The 19,898-nt window shown below is 42.4% G+C and overlaps 2 protein-coding genes across 9 annotated transcripts in view; one reads left to right on the top strand and one right to left on the bottom strand.

Annotated features, from left to right (window-relative positions):
* cdh23 (cadherin-related 23) overlaps positions 1 to 19,898 on the bottom strand; it is a 1,156,658-nt gene that overhangs the window by 87,350 nt on the left and 1,049,410 nt on the right. For all 8 annotated transcript variants that reach the window (XM_072282605.1, XM_072282606.1, XM_072282607.1 and 5 more), the window contains exons 39-41: positions 11,755 to 11,935; positions 6,955 to 7,088; positions 2,579 to 2,788 (exon numbers count right to left, since the gene is read on the bottom strand). In XM_072282605.1, coding sequence (XP_072138706.1) covers positions 2,579 to 2,788; positions 6,955 to 7,088; positions 11,755 to 11,935 — 525 coding nt within the window. The remainder of the gene's footprint in view (positions 1 to 2,578; positions 2,789 to 6,954; positions 7,089 to 11,754; positions 11,936 to 19,898) is intronic.
* Positions 12,610 to 19,898, top strand: part of vsir (V-set immunoregulatory receptor) — a 126,540-nt gene continuing 119,251 nt past the window's right edge. Inside the window, exon 1 of the mRNA XM_072282621.1 lies at positions 12,610 to 12,836. The gene's annotated coding sequence lies outside the window, so the exon portion shown is untranslated. The remainder of the gene's footprint in view (positions 12,837 to 19,898) is intronic.

The raw sequence follows: 19,898 nt of genomic DNA, 5'->3' as shown, positions 1-19,898 counted from the left end.
ACGCCTTCAAGGTAGTCAAATTTCTCAGGGTCCTTCATAATGAGATAAAAAGCATAAGCACAGCCAGCTTTTATGCAGAGGTTGTAAATAGTATGCTTCCTGCACCAATACTTGTGCCATTGGCAGAATTTACCTCATGTCCCATGTGGAAGTGAGCATCTAGTATTGGTGACAGTCCACTCTGCCACCTGCACTGCTCGCTATCCCCAGGGACTCCTTGTGGAGACTAATGGTGTGGTAGGATCCCCTACAGTTTACCTGGCTCTTGAACTGGAAATTCTACTCTGAACCTCTGCTGGGTTGAACCTGGTCCAAGTACAGTTGCCTCACTCAGCTGAATGGAAGGGAGACAAGAACCTCTGGAATAAAGTAGATGGTTGTGTTTTTATAATACCTACCCTTAACAACTTTCATTGATTTTTATATGCCTTACCATTATAAAGTTTTAAACCAGAAAAAGGTAATGGCAAACTATTTCTGTAGAAAAAATTGCCAAGAACAATCAATGTCATGGAAAGGCCATAATCACGGAAAGATCATGTGGCATATCGAACGAACAAGCAAAAGTTTTAAAAGCAACAGTAATGGACAAATCTAACAATAATTTTGATAAGTCTGCTTTGAGAAACTGTAAAAGTAAAATTGCTTTTAATCTTAATAGTTTTTGAATAAGTTTCAGAGAGGGTCAATGTGGATAGCAGTAGATGTAACATTCCACTTTAAAAGGCACCACATAATTCGCTTATCCTCAAGACTTGAAGGCAGTGTATTAAAATGGGGAGAAGCAGAGTGGGCGGCCAACTGGAACAAAATGGAAGTATAAAAGGAAGTTCCCTAGGGATTAATTCTAGGACCATTTACTTTTTAATTTTCTTAATGCCATAGATTTGAGTGTGCAGGGCACAATTTCCAAATATGCAGATTACACAAAACCTGGAGGCCTAAAGAACTGTTGCAAGATAGTAATGGTCTTGCAGAAGTAGGCTGGTAAAATGGGTAGGAGGTGAAATTTAATGATGAGAATTGCAAATTGTTATCCTTTGGATAGGAAGAAAATGGAAAGCAATATAAATGAGTGGACACCATTCTAAAAGGGGTTCAAGTACACAGAGACCTGGGGGCATATCTTCTTCAGTCATTGAAATCGGTAGAATAGATTGAGAAAGGGTGTGCAAAAAAAGCTTACAGGACCTCGGGCTTTGTAAAAGAAAAAGCAGAGTAAGGAAGTCATGATGGTTCTTTATAGAAAATCATTCTTTAACAAATATTACATCCAGAATTAGGATCCCTGTTTCACGGAGGATGTGAAAGCCTTATAAATGGTGTAATAAAGATCAGAAGATGCGGAGGATCAATTGAAGAATGTTGTGAGGGGATCCAATAGTATTTATAGTCCAAAGAGAATGGACAGAGTAGATAGGGATTATCTACTTCCATTAATGGAATAGTCATGAACCAGGCACCATAGAATGACATTGATTGGCAGAAACATGAGTGAAACATGCTGAATGGTTCAGGACTGGAGATTACTTCCAGGACAGGAGTGGAGGAAAGGCCAAATGTACTTTTTAAAAGGGAGATGGATTTATCTGAATGGAAATATTTGTAGTTTATAGAGGGAGGGCGGGGAAGTGTATCTGGCTGAATGTCTTTTCCACAGTGAGCTAAACAGCATCCTTTTGTAGTTCTGCGATACATTTAAGCAAAGTCAATATTTAATATTTTTTTAAATCCCAAAGATACTGAATCTTTGTGAAGATCAAAAAACATCCCTCAAGTGCACAGTGACCCTGATCACGACGACAGTTTTAACATGAGGTGAGGTGAGCTTAGGGTCATGGTCTCACTGGCTATCAAATGTCACTGTATGAGGTCAGCCAGCTGCCTGTGCTTTGAATGAACTTGCACAGCACTGGACTGTGATGAAGGAGGTGGGGGTCATGCTTCCAGAGAAAGACTACTCTGGGTGACTGTAACTTCAGCCAACACACTCAAAGATGCTTCCCTAACTGGATATTCTCTCTTTTCCCCTCTCCCAACAGGCAGAAGATACAAAATCCTGAAAGAATGTGTCACTAGTTTCAAGGATAGTTTCTACCCTGCTGTTAAATGACTAATGACCAGACCTCTTGTATGATAAGATGGATTCTTGACCTCATAATCTACCTTGTCATGGTCTTGCACCTTATTGTCTACCTGCCCTGCACTTTCTCTGTGACTTTACCTCTATATTCTGTGTTCTACTACAGTCTTTCCCTTGTATCTCCCCGATGTAATGACACGATGAAATGACTGGTCTGGATGATATGCAAAAGAAACTCTTTCACCATACCTCAGTACATCTGACAATAATAAACCAATTTAACAATTTAATGGGCAGTGATTTATGGAGCAAAGGTAGACGGTGTTCTGTTGGAGACATGCGGAGGGATTTAGTCACCAGAATGTGAAACTTTGCACCAGAAGTCAAAGCCGATCAACTATCTCAGGGAGAGGTGAGTGAATGATAATACTGCTTCATGTGCATTTTGAAATATTTTTATTAATCATGCAATATAACAACAATAATTTACTTAACTGTTTCATTGATAAAAAAGGCATTATTAATATTTCCAGCAGTGATGTGGAAGGTAAGGAGGGCATTGGAACCGCTGTCGATGTCGGTTGCCTGAACCCTGGCAACACTGGTGGACGTGTCAGTACTTTCACTGATGGTGCAGTTCATTGGGATGTTCTGGAGCATGGGATCATTATCATTTATATCCAGCACACGAACTCCAACCAGTACCTATGTGGAACAGAATCAAAGACCAGAATCAATGTAATTTTCAGTACAGGATAAAGCCACTCAGCTCATAATATTGACTCTTTGAAGATCTACAGTTGATTCTTCAAGTTCAGAAAAGGTCTCCATTTCAAGAACTTGCCCAATTCTCTTTTTAAGATTCAAAGATAAAGATTAACTTATTTGTCACATAAACATCCAAAGATACAGTGAAATGAATCATTTGTGTCAGATCAAATCACCAAATCAAATTGTGCTGGGCGCTATTCTTCCGGCACCAACATATATGGACGCAACTCACTCACCCTAATCTGTACATCTTTGGAATGTGGGAGGAAAACAGAGCACTTACAGGAAACCCACACAGTCATGGGGAGAATGTACAAACTTCTTACAGAAAGTGATGGGAATCAAACCGCAATCTTACAGATGACACTGAAAGGCGATTGTGTTAACCTCTGTGCTACCATTCTGTCCAATTTATTACTGATTATGTTGACTATCATTCCAAACAATGTATTCCAGATCATAAATTCACTGCGTAACACATCCTTGTCCCATCTCCCTCGTCCTCGATCTTCACCCACTAAATCCCAATCCTCCTGACAGGTTTTGTTTCAGGATTTTGAATCCCTCCCTTTTTTAAAGGAAAACACACAGATTCACCACTCTACCAAAAACTGGAGTCCCTCAATATTGTAACCATTCTGATAAACCTGGTCAGTATTCTTGCTCAAGGCTCCAGAGATCAAGACCATTAAGAGGCGGTTGCGGGAGGCTCAGAAACAATTACAGGATTGCCTTGAGTTAGCATACTGTGCTGTGTTCAAGAACTCATCTGCAGACCTGTTTGATTACACCAGGGTCATTACAGACTTTATTAAAACAGTTGTGGATGAGCATGTCCCTATAAAATTGTTCAGGATTTTTCCCAATCAGATGCCCTGGGTGGCCAATGAAATCTAGAACCTGCTGAGAGCCATATCAGAGGCATGCACGCATGGAGATCAAGAATGCTACAAGTGGTGCGGGTGTGATCTCCCGAAAGGTATCTCTCGGGCAAAGTGGAGATTCTGGACTAGACTGGAATCAATGAGGGATGCTCGACAGCTGTGGCAGGGTTTGAGTGCCATAACCTCCTACAAAGTTAAATCTTGCAACATGGGGGACAGTACAGCTTCGCTTCCAGATGAGCTCAGTGTCTTCTAAGCTCGCTTTGACCACAGAACAGGGAGGAACCATTGCGCACCCCTATGTCTCCTGATGATCCTTTGGTCTCGGTAGTTGAAGATGATGTGTGGGCTGCCTTCAAGAGAGTGAATCGAAGGTAAAACGTCTCATCCGGGTGGAGTACATGACTGAATACAGAAGACATGCGCCGACCAACTGGCAGGTCTATTCACGGAAATCTTCAACCACTCACTCCAGCAGTGTGTGGTACCCATCTGCTTCCAGCAGACTTCAATCGTACTGGTGCCCAAGAAGAGCATGGTAACCTGCTTAAATGACTCTCGCCCAGTGGCACTCGCATCCACAGTGTTGAAGTGGTTTGAGAGGCTGGTGTTGAAGCATATCAGCTCCTGTCTGAGAGGCAATGTGGATCTGCTCCAATTCACCTACCGAAACAACAGGTCTACAGCAGATGCCAGCTCACTGGCTCTTCACCCTGCCCTGGAACATCTGGACAGCAAAGATGCATACATCAGGATGCTCTTTATTGATAACAGCTCAGCATTTAACATCATCATCCCCCCAAAACTAGTAAACTCAAGACCTGGGCCTCAATACCCCCTTGTGCATTTGGATCCTGGATTTCTTCACTTGTAGACCCCAGTCAGTTCAGATTGGCAAAAACCATCTCCTCTACAATCTCCATCAGCACAGGAACACTGCAGAGATGTGTACTTAGCCCCTTGCTCTACTGGCTTTACACCTTTGACTGTGTGGCTAACTACACCAAGTTTGCTGATGACACCACTGTTGTGGGCTGTATCAAAGGGGATGATGAACCAGCATACAGGATGGCTGAGTGGTGTAATAACAACCTCTCACTCAATGTCAATAAGACCAAAGACCTGATTGTAGACTTCAGGAGAGAGAAACCAGAGGTCCATGAGCTAGTAAGCATCAGAGGATCAGAGGTGGAGAGGGTCAGTAACTTTAAATTCCTGGGTGTCACTATCTCAGAGGACCTGTCCTGGACCTATCATATAAATATTATTATAAAGAAAGCACAACAGCGCCTCTACTTCCTCGGGAATCTGCGGAAGTTCAGCACGTCACTGAAAATCTTGGCAAACTTCTATAGATGTGTGGTGGAACATATGGTGACTGACTGCATTTCAGCCTGGTATGGGAACACTAATGCCTTCGAATGGAAAATCCTACAAAAGGTAGTGGACCAATACATCACGGGTAAAACCCTCCCAACCATTGAGCACATCTACATGAATTGTTGCCATAGAAAAGCAGCGTCCATCATCAAAGATCCTCACCACCCAGGTCATACTCTTTTCTCACTGCTGCCATCAGGTAGAAGGTACAGGAGCCTTAAGACTCACCACCAGGTTCAAGAACAGTTACTACCCCTCAACCACCAAGCTCTTAAACAAAAGGGGATAGCTGCACTCATTTAAGGACTCTGTTATATTGTTATTTCATGCTCATTATTTATTGCTATTTATTTATATCTGCAATTGCACAGTTTGTTTACAGTTTATAGTTACTGTTCTATAGATTTGCTAAGTATGCCTGCAGTAAAAGAATATCAGGGTTGTATGTGGTGACATGTATGTACTCTGATAACAATTTTTACTTGGAACTTTGGTTCAGAAGAGTAAGCAGTTGTTGTGTTGTTTTTCTTAAGCCAATCCCCTTAGTGGGGCAAAGACCGCCAACATCAGTTAGGTAGAGTCCTCTCTCTTTGGTCAGTCTTTCAAATTGTCACAGGAGTATCCCATCTTCAAAGATGCTTCCTTTCCTGGGATATGGTCTTTGGAGGTTCTGTTGGCAGTTCTGTAGCTCTGGGTTTTTACAGGATAGGTTTGCTAACTCCATGTCCAACTCTCCTGCTTCTGCATCTGGGCTTGGGGCCATCCATGGTGGAGTTAGTTGTTGGTTTGGTTTCCTTTAAGTCTGTAGGTGTTTTATTTCAATTACCCCATGAACCAGAAGGCTGAAACAGAAATGCAGAGCTCAGGAGATCCTGGTAACTGCACTTTGGTACTGATAGGATGAGCACTGGAACCAGTGTGTCTGCCAGTGACACACTCACTGTGTCTTTGGGTAAACAGAAGGTTCCCATTATGCTTGAAAGCCGTTCACACTTCCCGACCATTCTCTTTTTTTTTGGCGTGTGCCTGTGTGCGTGCACGCCTGTGTGTGTGTGTGTCTGCGTGTCCGTGTGTGCATCCGTGATGATGTCTTTTTCATGGTTTTTACAAGGCACAGAGGGAGAGAGAGACTGTGTGGCACACCATTCCTCACACAGATATTTTCGTAGTATTTTCCCTTTATGTTACGAGGTCGAGTTGTGATCTTGACACTCAACCTGGCACGGATGGAAAGCGTACTTGGGAGCGGACCCGACTAGTTTCCAACCCGGGAACCTCCGCTTCTGGGTCGAGCACCGATGTCATCGCGCCATCAGCCGGCCCATTCCTGACCATTATCAAAGACTGAAATCAAAGCCACTGCATTAATTGTGCAGGGACAGAAGTGAGCAGGGAAGATTGGAGGAAAAGGGGAGAAAAATATAAGACGGGAAGAATTCTGAGAAAATATTCAAAGGAGATAGCAAATGATTGAAAGAGAGCGAAAAAATGGAAATCAAAAGAGAAGAGAAATAAGTTAAGGGAAAATAGAGAAAAAAAACAGAGAAATGAAGATTTTAAGAACAATTAAAACTGCAGAGAGATAGACAAAAATAAATTTATTAAATATATTTGAGACAAGAAAAATGGACATCTTTTGACATTAGACTAATGAAATGATGACATAAAGCTCATGAAAGGGAGGAAATGCAGGATCTTCACATACAGGCCAAGTCACTGTCTGAGAGCAATCACTATCCAAAGTTTACGTATTTGATTAAAAGTGAAAATTAGTGAAAGGAAAATTTTGTACATTTATCGACACTAGGAGCTGAGAACACTGACAGGCTGACTGACCGTACTGCTTAGCGGTGGCGTTCCTCTGTCCTTGCCCATAATGGTTATGTTATAAAATGCCACACTCTCGCGATCTAACTCGGCATCTCTCCTCACACGGAGTTCCCCTTCCACTGGAGAAATAATGAACTCATCTGAAGATCAAGCAAAGGAAATTTTAGTTGGAAAAATTATGTTCATCATTTATTGCAGAACATACAAAATAAACCATGAGATGAGTCCTTGTAGGATTACCCACTGTGGAAAGGTAATGTACTCATCGTAAGCTTTTCTTCTATTTTACACAACTTTGCAAATTGGTATAATGCTCACTAATTTTCTTACTCAAGATCTCCTGCAAGTGTGTACTTAATGTGATATTAAAAAAGTATTAAGCTTTCAGTTGTATAGCACCTTTCTACACATCAGGTGATTCTAAAGCACTTGACAGCCAAGTGGCAACAGTGCAGTTACTGTTGTAACATTGGAACCACAGCAGCCAATTAACTCATCACAAGCTCCCCCCAAAAAATCGATGTGATAATGATAAACTGAACTGATTGAGAGTTATTGATTAAGGAATGTAGACAGTCCAAGAAAACATGTTGAACTCCACAGATCTTATTCAAAATAGTGCCAGGGACTCCTTTATGCCCATGAGTGAGACTTCTGATGAATTATAATTGAAAAATGACGCCCCCAATATGGCAGCACCACCCACTCCCCTTCACTACCCCATGTCCAGTACGACACAAACAACCTTCAAAGGATTGTGAATGCTTTTTACAAACCCCATTTCCAGAAAAGTTGGGATATTTTCCAAAATGCAATAAAAACAAAAATCTGTGATATGTTAATTCACGTGAACCTTTATTTAACTGACAAAAGTACAAAGAAAAGATTTTCAATAGTTTTACTGACCAACTTAATTGTATTTTGTAAATATACACAAATTTAGAATTTGATGGCTGCAACACACTCAACAAAAGTTGAGACAGAGTTAAAACAAGATTGAAAAGTGAACAGAAAAGTCATGCTACTGTGACAATTATAGCCACCTGGGTTTGGGAGTACTTCGGAAAACCATTGTCACTCAACACAGTCTGTTGCTGCGTCCAGAAATGCAACTTGAAACTGTATTACGCAAGAAGGAAGCCATACATCAACTCAATGCAGAAACGCCGGTGAGTTCTCTGGGCCTGAGCTCATCTCAGATGGACTGAAAGACTGTGGAACCGTGTGCTGTGGTCAGATGAATCCACATTTCAGCTAGTTTTCAGAAAAAACGGGCGTCAAGTTTTCTGTGCCAAAGATGAAAACGACCATCCTGATTGTTATCAGTGAAAGGTGCAAAAGCCAGCATCTGTGATGGTATGGGGGTGCATCAGTGCCCACGGCATGGGTGAGTTGCATGTATGTGAAGGTACCATTGACTCTGAGGCATATATTAGGATTTTAGAGAGACATATGTTGCCATCAAGGCGACGTCTCTTCCTGGGACATCCATGCTTATTTCAGCAGGACAATGCCAGACCACATTCTGCACGGGCTACAACAGCGTGGCTTTGTAGACACAGAGTGCGTGTGCTTGACTGGCCTGCTGCCAGTCCAGATCTATCTCCTTTGAAAATGTATGGCGCATCATGAAGAGGAGAATCAGACAACGGAGACCACGGACTGTTGAGCAGCTGAAGTCTTATATCAAGCAAGAATGGACAAAATTTCCAATTGCAAATCTACTACAATTAGCATCCTCAGTTCCAAAATGATTAAAAGGAAAGGTGATGTAACACAATGGTAAATGTGCCACTGTCCCAACTTTTGTTGAGTGTGTTGCAGCCATCAAATTCTAAATTTGTGTATATTTACAAAATACAATTAAGTTGGTCAGTAAGACTATTGAAAATCTTTTCTTTGTACTTTTGTCAGTTAAATAAAGGTTCACGTGAATTAACAAATCACAGATTTTTGTTTTTATTTTATTTTGGAAAATATCCCAGCTTTTCTGGAAATGGGGTTTGTACAATCATGAGCAAAATATTCCTTGATTGCATTCACTTAGTAAGGGAAATCTCCCCTCTTAAGAAGTATTGAGTCCTCAGGTATTACACTGATTTTATTTCACATTAAGTTAACATAACTCTGATAAATATTGTAGTGAATTAATATTACTTTGTTAATATTATAATGGTCAACTGTACTCTGGATTAATATTAGTCTATAATTCTATTAGCCAAGGGCACCTCATTCATCGCATAATGAACTCTGAGGCCTCTGGTGCTCAGCCGGCGCTAGGTAACCTTGAGTAACTCCTGCAGAAAAGGACGATAGCCACTGGTGTAAAAATTGACTGAATTTGCTGAACAGATTCTGCCTGTATTTATTTTACATTAGTGGAATTATCTACTCAGGATTTGCTGGATGTTGGAAAGGGATTAAAATCCCCAAATCATGGTCTCCTTGTAAATCTTCTCTGTGATCTTTCAATTGTATTGATATCTTTTCTGTAGGTAGGCGATTAGAACTGCACTTAAGACTTCATATTTGGTCTCAATAATGTCTTATACATAACTTGAGAATATAGGGAGAATTAAAAATGGGATTAATATTGAATTAATGCAAAGAGGTGTTGATAATTAGATTATTAGATTAGATTAGATTAGATTATGAGGACACTCAGTCCTCGTTTATTGTCATTTAGAAATGCATGCATTAAAAAATGATACAGTTCCTCCAGAATGATATCACAAAAAAAACAGGACACAAACCAAGACTAAAACCGACAAAACCACATAATTATAACATATAGTTACAACAGTGCAAAGCAATACCATAATTTGATAAAGAGCAGACCATGGGCACGGTTAAAAAAAAAGTCTCAAAGTCCAGACTCAGTGGACTTAAGGGACCGTGGGTTCAATTTCAAAATTTAAGAGAAGTTTGGGTAAGTACATGGACGGAAGGGGTATGGAAAGCTATGGTCCAGGTGCAGGTTGATGGGACTAGGTAGAATAACAGTTCAGGAGGGACTAGATGGGCTGAAAGACCTGTTTCTGTGGCTCTATGGTTGCTTGCAAAATTTCTTCAGTCCTACGTTGATCAGATTGCTTCAGATCATTTCACTGTCATCGTATATTACTTTCTCCCTCATTCACGCAGATAACTTTCCCTCAGTCATGCTGTTTTACCTCATCCATTTTGTAAACTGGAAACAGACTAAAGATTTTATATTGAAACCATTAAGATAACATTTTATAAAGAAAATATAGATCATAAGACCAATAGACACTGAAACAGAATTAGGCTGCTTGACTTACTGGGTCTCTCCACCATTCCATCATGGCTGATTTATTATCCCTTTCAACACCATTCTCGGACTTCTCCCCACAACCTTTGATACTCTGATTAATCAAACAACCTCCGCCTTAAATACACCTAATGGCTTGGCCTGTACAACCATCTGTGGCAATGAATTCCATAGATTCACCACCCTCTGGCTAAAGAAAATTTTCCTCGTCTCTGTTTTAAATGGATGTCCCTCTATTCTGAGGCTGTGCCCTCTGGTCCTAGACTCACGCACTGTAGGAAACATCCTCTCCACATCCACTCTATCTAAGCCTTTCAATATTTGATAGCTTTCAATGAGATCTCTCTTTATTCTTCGAAACACCAGCAGGGACAGGCCTGGAGCCATCAAGCACTCCTCATATGTTAACCTTTTAATTCCTGGGATCATTCTCATGACACTCTCCAATGCCAACACGTCTTTTCTTCGATAAGGGGCCCAAAACTGCTCACAATACTCCGTGCGGTCTGACCAATGGCCTATAAAGCCTCAGCATTACACCTTTGCTTTTGTTTGTAGTCCTCTCAAAATGAATAATAGTATATCATTTGCCTTTCTTACCAATGACTCAACCTGCAAGTTAACCTTTAGAAATCCTGCTCAAAGACTCCCAAGTCCCTTAGCATCTGTTTTTTGAATTTTCTCTCCATTTACAAAATAGTCGACACCTTTATTCCTTGTACCAAAGTGCATGACCATACACTTCTCTACACTATAATCCATCTGCCACTTCTTTGCCCATTCTCCCAGTCCATCTTAGCCCTTCTGCAGACACCCTGCTTCCTTAACACTACCTACCCCTCCACCTATCTTTATATCGTCTGAAAACTTGGACACAAAGCCACCAACTTCTTCATCCAAATCATTGACATATAATGTGAAAATAAGCGGTGCCATCACTGACCCCTGTCACGCACCTCCAACCAGAAAAGGCCCCCTTTATTCCCACTCTTTGCCCTCTGCCAGTCAACTAATCCATTCTAGAATCTCTCCTATAATACCATGGGCTTTTATCTTGTTAAATGGCCTCGTGTATGGGATCTTGTCAAAAGCCTTGTGAAAATCCAAATAAACAACATCCACTGACTCTCCTTTGCCTATCCTGTCTGTTATTTCCTCAAAGAATTCTAATAGATTTGTCAGGCAATATTTCCCCTTAAGGGAGCCATGCTGACTTTGGCTACTTTCGTCCTGTGCCTCCAAGTACCCTGAAACCTCATCCTAAATAACAGACTCTAACACTTTCCCAATCACTGAAGTCAGGCTAAGTGGTCTATAATTTCCTTTCTTCTGCCTCCCTCCCTTCTTAAGGAGTAAAGTGACATTTGCAATTTTTCAGTCATCTGAAATCATTCCAGAATCTAGTGATTTTTGAAATATTATTACTGATGCTTCCATAATCTCTTCAGCAACTTTTTGATCGTTGATTAGTCACACACTTTCCTGATTGCACAACTTATTCTGCACAAACTTACTGAGGGGATCGCCTGCTATGATGCTGTATTCTACTTGCCCATTTGGGCCAGAGTCTTCATCTTCCGCAAGGAATGTCCACACTCTCGGACCTGGTTGACCTTCAGTGATGTCATATGGACCTTCATAGGGATGAAGGAACCTTGGGGTCATGTCATTGATGTCATTCACACTGACAATCACCTACAACAAGAGAAAACGCTCATTTAAATTCTGGTGATTTAATTATTTATTGTTTTCATGCAAAACTGCCTTTCATTCTTAGCCTTGCACATATGATTTTGGTTAAATTTCACTTTAATTGGGGAGATCAAAGAACAAATAGTGAAATAAAATGCTCTTTCTCTCCCACCGTAATGACTCATATGTCATTCTGCCTTGTATAAGTCAGGAGATGCATTCTTTAGACCAGGGGTTCCCAATCTTTTTTTTAATGCCATGGATGAATACCATTAAGCAAGGTGTCCATGGTCCCAGGTTAGGAACCCCTGTTTTAGACAAACAGAACTGACAGTCAAAGCATCCAGCTACAAATGTTAAGGTAAACTTGTTTACGCAGTTTGCAATCTGGAACTAGCTGCCTGTTCCAGTGTTGAAAAGAATCAACTTTTTTCGAAATGGAATTGGATGGTCAGTAGGGATGGGGGTAGTAAACAGGGCTAATGGGAAGCTGAGTGGAAGTGAGCTGCGTGGACTCAGTGGGTTGACATACCAATACGTCTTTCTGTGCTGTAACTGTTTCTATGAAAACAAAATTTCGCTTGACTGGGCAATCGCTCACCCATCCCAATGGGCAATGAAGCCATAAAAACAATATAGACTTTACTGTACCTTTAGGTGCAGCTGTTAAATCTGTGTTGTTAACGTACTGTCCTAATCACTCTGCATTAGACATCATTAAGCTTTGCTGTTTGCAACTTACTATCTAAATCTAATGTGTGTTCAGCACCCCAGGAAAAGTGTCTATAAATTTGCCCCTTATGCCTAAGCCACATGGAGAATATCATCATTACTGGGTGTCAGGATTTCTCAAGGATTGGCACAGCTCAGCCATGTGACAACAGGAGCACTGAACCATCTTGAGGTCAGTTTTTTCCACAGAAGCATCTCTTACTTCTTGTACTCTTGTCACTTACGTATTTGATTCTCATCCAGAAGAGAGAAAGAGTGTGTGCTTGTTTCTGGGACTGTCAAGCATGGGATGAGAGTGGGGTGGATCAACGATAGCTCTCTCCAAGAGGGCGAGTATGGTATCCAAGGTACAGGTGTTTCTCTTCTGACCGGTTCAGTATTTCCAAATTTCTCTGTTCTTATTCACAAAAGATGTACCTTTAGAGAAGTAAGCAGGCCACTGAAGGTAATCCTCGAGAGTCATGGAATGGCAGTGCTGATTGTTCTATTACTGGAGAATAAAGATTGGGCTTTGGGAACAGCCCATGGATCATAGTGTCCTGTGTTACACGGCTGCCTCAACAAGAGCGACTGCATCCTTTTCCAGACCTCTTGGCGTTGCCAATGAAGTGCTGGGTGATCTGCTACTCCTATAAGATCATCTGCTTGGTGAAAGATGCACTTTGTTCTACCTGAAACTTACTCTTCCAGTGTAAGGAGATGTCCACAGGCAAATGTTGTTGACTGCCACTTACCAAGGTGAAGGACCACAATTTGAGGTCCTGCTGTCACTTCATGTGGAGCATCTCACAGGTGCCTTGCTTAGGGAGGAAACATAAATGGCTTTGTGGCATTTTATGTCATGGTCCGGATCGGGGTTCCTTTAAATTTATTTCGTTTATGTTATGATCCGGACCGTTGATTCCCTGTTTTCCCATGTCCCTCGGCCTTGGTGATTGGAGGCAATTTACTCTTGGTTGAACCAGTAGTTTATAGTCTCCGGCTTTCAGCCGTTCGGCGCGAGAGCGTCTGCAAAGTCACCAAAGGTACGGAGCAAACCTAGTCTCCGCCTGAAGCGAGTGTCAGTAATTCACCTTTCCTCACCACAACTCTGTCAAGTTACCTCATCAAAGCGAGCCTGCAAAGTTTCCTCACCAAGGTGGGTCCGTCAGTTAACCCGCCGGAGGGAATCAAGAACCGCTGTCTACTGTTCCTGGGCCGAGTCGAGAGCTTGCCACTACCCGGAGGCTCCAAGTCAAGTCCTGGCCCTGGCGACATTCAAGTACCAAGTCATGTCCCGGCCCTGGCGGCATCCACGTACCAAGTCAAGTTCTGGTCCTAGCAGCATCCAAGTTCCGAGTCGAGTCCTGGTCCTGGCGGCATCCAAGTTCCGAGTCAAGTCCTGGCCCTGGCGGTCTGTGATTCCTGTCCTACCCCCCTGTCTGAATCCCTTCTCTGCCCCTCTCGCCTCTAGCCCTCGTCTGCAGCCCTCGTCTGCACCTCGGTCTAGTTCTATCGCTGGAGCTAGATAGGTACTGTCTGGTGTTCTTTTGTGTTGGTCTTGTCTTGTCCTCGCCTCCGTGGGGTAAGTCTGGCCATCTTGCCATTGCCCCGCGGGGGGGTCATGTCTTGTTGTGTCTTGTCCTTGCCTCCGTGGGGTAAGTCTGGCTGTCTTTCCGTTACCCCGCAGGGGGGTCATGTTCTGTCTTGTCTTGTCCTCGCCTCTGTGGGGTAAGTCAGGCCGTCTTGCCGTTGCCCCGCAGGGGGTCATGAGTCCCGGTCCTATGTCCTGTACCCAAGGAGGGTCCCGGCCCTATGTCCTGTACCCTAGGAGAGGTCCCGGCTCTGTGTTCTGTTTATGTGTCCATGGTTGCATGCACCTGCTCTCCCGAGACAGAGGCTCTGTGTTCCCATGTTCCTCCTCTCCCTAGCCCATGTCATGTCCTTGCCTGGTTCTGGGGTCTGAGCCCGAGGCAAGACCCAGGTACCGGGTCCTTGGCCAGTCTCGGGTTCGGAGTCCATACCCTAGACTCTTCATGTCCCCTCTAGTTCTGGGACCGATTCCGAGTCCAAGCCCAGGCCCTTGGTCCCAGCCTAGTCGTAGTCCTGAATTCTTGTCCAGTTCGCTATTCCTGCTCCTGCCTTGCTCTCCTGGTATCGAACAATAAACTAAATTTAATTGACCTCACAAGATGTGTCTTGCATTTGGGTCCACCCTTGCTCCCAGTGCCCCCCCCCCCGCCCCCCAGTGTGACATTTTAAGGGAATGCAACGGATTGCTGGTACGATGAACATAGAGAAAGATGTACTATTGAATTTTCTGCATAGATTATGAATAAAGTATATTTGTGGACAAAAAGGAGAGAACGTACAGTAGATATTATCCATCATCAAGAAGTGAGGCATGACAGCTGTCAAGTGCCAAGCTGGAAGATAATGATCCCAAAAGAGCTACAGAAGCAACTGTGTATTTGAGAAACACACTTCGAAAGCAAAGCAACAAGTCAGTCAAGAAAATGGACCAGGGTGGGATATTCTAGAGGAAAACACATCCCGAATCCAGGGCTAGTGGAAGGTGGTCCATAATGTCAAAGGGGTTACTCCACAGAGATTTAGAAGTTTTAAAACAGTGGGACTTTGGCAAAGTTGCTCATTGGTGAAGCAGCTGGAGGAACCGGATTTGGTGTGAGCTGTGTCGCTGCCTACTACAGAGAGGCATTGGAGTTGGTGTGTGAAGGCAGTGTGCAGCTTAACAGTGAGTGATTGCCTGAGTCTCTTTACTTGTGATCACAAGACCCTGTTGGGCATTGGTAATGTGGAATGCTGCAAGCTTGGTTCACCGGTTTTTTGGCGGGACCGATGACGGGAGAGCTGTGTGCCCTCAGTGGCATGAGGAATAGGCCACCTGCCGCGGTGTTGCCTTTTTGAAGCCATCCAGGACAGAGTCACTGATTGGAGACAGTGTGGCACAGCATCCATGCTGGCATCAGTGCTACTCTCCAGTGTTTGCTCTGTGGAAGACAAGCTGGATTGTGTTCCTCTGCTAATGGCTGCGGGTTTGCTATTGCTGACAACATTCATGGACTGAGGGAATTTGTCAACAGTTCTTTGAGTGCCCTTATGCTTACTGCTACATTATATGTGCTATATGTGTCTTGTGCTATTTCTGACTCTTGGTACAGTGTTTTGCACCTTGGCCTCTGGAGGAATACTGTTTTGTTTGGCTGTATTCATGTATGGTTCAATGCCAATTAAACTTGAACTTGAAACACTGAAAGGAAGCAGGTGGAAGTGACAAAGATAAAGATTAGCTTTATTTGTACATTGAAACGTTGAAGCATACAGTGAAATGAGTTGTTTATGCCAACGGCCAACACATAGTGAGGATGTGCTGGGTGCAGCTCACGAGGTTTACCGCACTTCCGGCTCCAACATGGCATGAACACAACTCACCAGGGTAGCATAGTCCTTAGTGCGGCGCTATTACAGCCTGGGGCTCTGGAGTTTGGAGTTCACTTCTGGCATCCTCTGTAAGAAAGTTTGTACGTTCTTCCCATGTGCACATGGGTTTCCTCAGGGTTCTCCGGTTTCGTTCCACAGTCCACAGACGTTCCAGTTAGTAGGTTAATTGGCCATTGGAAATTGTCCTGTGATTAGGTTAGGATTAAATAGATGGGCGGCTGTGCGGGTGGCTTGTTGAGCTGGAAAGGCCGATTCTGTGTTGCGTCTCTGATTAACTAACTAAATAAACAAACAAACAAACTCACCAACCTTAGCCTGTATGTTTTTGGAATGTGGGAAGAAAACAGAGCTCCCAGAAAAACCCATGTCATCACGGGAAGAACGTAAGACCTCCTTACAGACAACATTGGTAATTGAACACTAATCACTGGCACCGTAAAGCATTATGCGAACCACTATGCTACCCTGCCACCTGATTCAATGGAATTCAACACTTCAGATATGTCAATTATAGCTTCCAGCATCGTATGAAAAAAGAGCACTGAGTGAATTCAGAGTTGGTTTGAATTTATAACTGTACATTAACTTAAACAGTTCACTAATAGGATAATTTCATGTGTGATATTACTAGAGTGCCTTATTTAATTTCTGATAGTATACATAATAGGTATATGTGCTGAAAGTTCAGCAAGTGAAGAACTAATAATGAATGGAAAGAAACCTTTTGATCCAGAGTGGTGGAATCCAGAACTCAAGCTTGAGGCAGGAAAGTTTAAATGATTTAAAATTTACCTAGATGAGCATTTGATAGGGGTTTCTTCAGGGTACTCTAGTTTCCTCACACATCCCAAGGATGCACATGTTGGGATTAGGGTTAGTAAATCTTGGGCATGCTACTTTGGTGTCAGAAGCACAGCAACACTTAGCAGCTGCCCCATAAACATCCTCGTACAGTGTTAGTTGTGTTGCAAATGACTCACGTCACTGTAAGTTTCGATGCACTGCGCATGTGACAAATAAAGCTAATCTTTATATTTAAATTCTTTGGTGTTAACGTATCACAGGATCTAATCTGGGACCAGCACATAAGTGTCATTGCAAAAATGGCATGACAGCAACTCTACTTTCTTACAAGTTTCTGCAAATTGAGCATGTCGTCTAAAACTTTGATAAACTTTTGTAGATGCACAGTGGAGAATATCCTGTCTGGTTGAATCACAGCCTGATATGGAAACACCAGTGAGCATGAACGGAAAAGCCTACTAAAAGTGGTGGATACAAACCAGTACATCACAGGAAAGTCTTCCCTATTATTGAGCACATCTACAAGGAACGCTGCCACCGGAAAGCAGCATCCATCATTAGGGATCCCCACTCCTCAGCTTATGCTGTCTTCTCATTGCTGTCATTGGGAAGGAGGTACAGGAGCCTTAGATCCCACATCTCTGGGTTCAGGAACAGTTATTACTCTTCAACTACCAGGCTTTTGAACCAGCGTGGATAACGTCACTCACCTCAACTCTAAACTGGTTCCACAACCTACAGACTCACTCTCAAGGGCTCTACAACTCATGCTCTCAACATTATTTATTTACATATATTAGTGTTTGTTTTGTATTTGCACAATGTTTTCTTTTACACATTGGTTGTTTGTGTGTAGTTTTCCATTGATTCCATTGTAGTTCTTTGTTCTACTGTGAATGCCTACAAGAAAATGAATCTCAAGGTAGGATATGGTGACATATATAAGACCATAAGATATAGGAACAGAAGTAGGCCACTTAGTCCATCGAGCCTGCTCCACCATTTCATCATGGCTGATCCATTTTTCCTCTCAGCCCCAATTTCCTGCCTTCTCCCCAAATCCCTTCATGCCCTGACCAATCAAGCACCTATCAACCTCTGCCTTAAATATACATGGCCTCCGCAGCTGCCTGTGGCAAAGAATTCCACAGATTCACCACTCTCTGGCTGAGGAAATCCCTCCTCATCTCCATTCTAAAAGGACACAACTCTATTCTGAAGCTGTGGCCTCGGATTTTAGACTTTTCCAGCATAGGAAACATCTTCTCCACATCCACTCTAACAAGGCCTTTCACCATTCAACAGGTTTCAATTAGATCACTTCTCATTCTTCTGAATTCTAATGAATATACGTAGGCCCCGAGCCATCAAGTGCTCTTTAAATACTCTTCAGTGCTCATCAAACAGGACATTCAACCCTGGAATCATTTTCGTGAACCTCCTTTGAATCCTCTACAGTTTCAGCACATCCTTTCTAAGATAAAGGGCCCAAACCTGCTCACATGAAAGTGAGGCCTCATTTGTGCTTTATAAAGTCTCAACATTACATCCTTGCTTTTATATTCTAGTCCTTTTGAAATGAATGACAACATCACATTTGCCTTCCTCACCACAGACTCAACCTGCAAATTAACCTTTTGGAAATCCTGCACAAGTCCCATTGCATCTCATTTTTTCCATTTTTTCTCCATTTAGAAAATACTCAACCCTTTCTTTTCTTCTACCAAAGTGCACAACCATGCACTTCCCAGCACGTATTCCATATGCCATTTCTTTGCTTTCTCCTAATCTGTCAAAGTCCTTCTGTAGTCTCTCTACTTCCTCAAAACTACCTGCCCCTCCACCTATCTTCATATTGCTTGCAAACTTTGCAACAAAGCCATCAATTCCATCATCCAAATCATTGACATATGACATAAAAATAATCGGTTCCAACACAGATCCCTGAGGAACACCACTAGTTACTGGCAGCCAATCAGAAACAGCTCCCTTTATTCCTACTCTTTACCTACTGCCAATCAGCTACTGCTTTATCCATGCTAGAATCTTTCTCATACCATTGGTTTGCAGCTTGTTAAGCAGCCTCATGTATGGCCCCTTGTCAAAGGCCTTATGAAAATCCAAGTACACAACATCAACCCATTCTCTTTTGCTGATCCTGCTTGTTATTTCTTCAAAGAATTCCAACAGGATTTCCCTTGAGGTAACCAAACTGACTACAGCCTATTTTATCATTTGCCTCCAAGTACCCTGAGACCTCATCTTTAATAATTAACTCCAACATCTTCCCAACCACTGAGGTCAGACTAACTGGCCTATAAGTTTCCTTTCTTCTGCCTCTCTCCCTTCTTGAAGAGTGGAGTGACATTTGCAATTTGCCAGCCTTCTGGAACCATTCCAGAATCTAGTGATTCTTGAAAGATCATTACTAATGCCTCATGATCTCCTCAGCCATCTCTTTCAGAACCTGGGAGGTACACCATCTGATCCAAGTGACTTATCAGACTTTCAGACCTTTCAGTTTCCCAAGAACCTTCTCTCTAGTTATGGTAACTTCACACACTTCATAACCTCTGACACCTGAAACTTCCACCATACTGCTAGTGCCTTTCACCGTGAAGACTGATGCAAAATACTTATTCAGTTCATCCGCCATTGCCTTGTCCGCCATGACTACCTCTCCAGCATCATTTTCCAGCAGTCCGATATCCACTTTTATCTCTTTTTTACACTTCATGTATCTGAAGAAAATTTTAGTATTGTCTTTATTATTGTTGGTTAGCATACTTTTGTATTCCAGTTTTATCTTCCTAATAACTTTTTTAGTTGCCTTAAGTTGGTTTTTAAAAGATTCCCAATCCTCTAACTTCCTGCTAATTTTTGCTCCAGTATATGCCCTCTTTTTGGCTTTTATGTTGGCTTTGATTTCTCTTGTTAGCCATGGTAGTGTCATCTTGCCTTTAGAATACTTCTTCCGCTTTGGGATGAA

This window comes from Mobula birostris, chromosome 18 (assembly GCF_030028105.1).
Source record: "Mobula birostris isolate sMobBir1 chromosome 18, sMobBir1.hap1, whole genome shotgun sequence".
In the NCBI taxonomy this organism is placed as follows: domain Eukaryota; kingdom Metazoa; phylum Chordata; class Chondrichthyes; order Myliobatiformes; family Myliobatidae; genus Mobula; species Mobula birostris.
The sequence above is the reverse complement of the archived record's forward strand: the minus strand, read 5'-3'. Positions and strand labels throughout refer to the sequence as shown.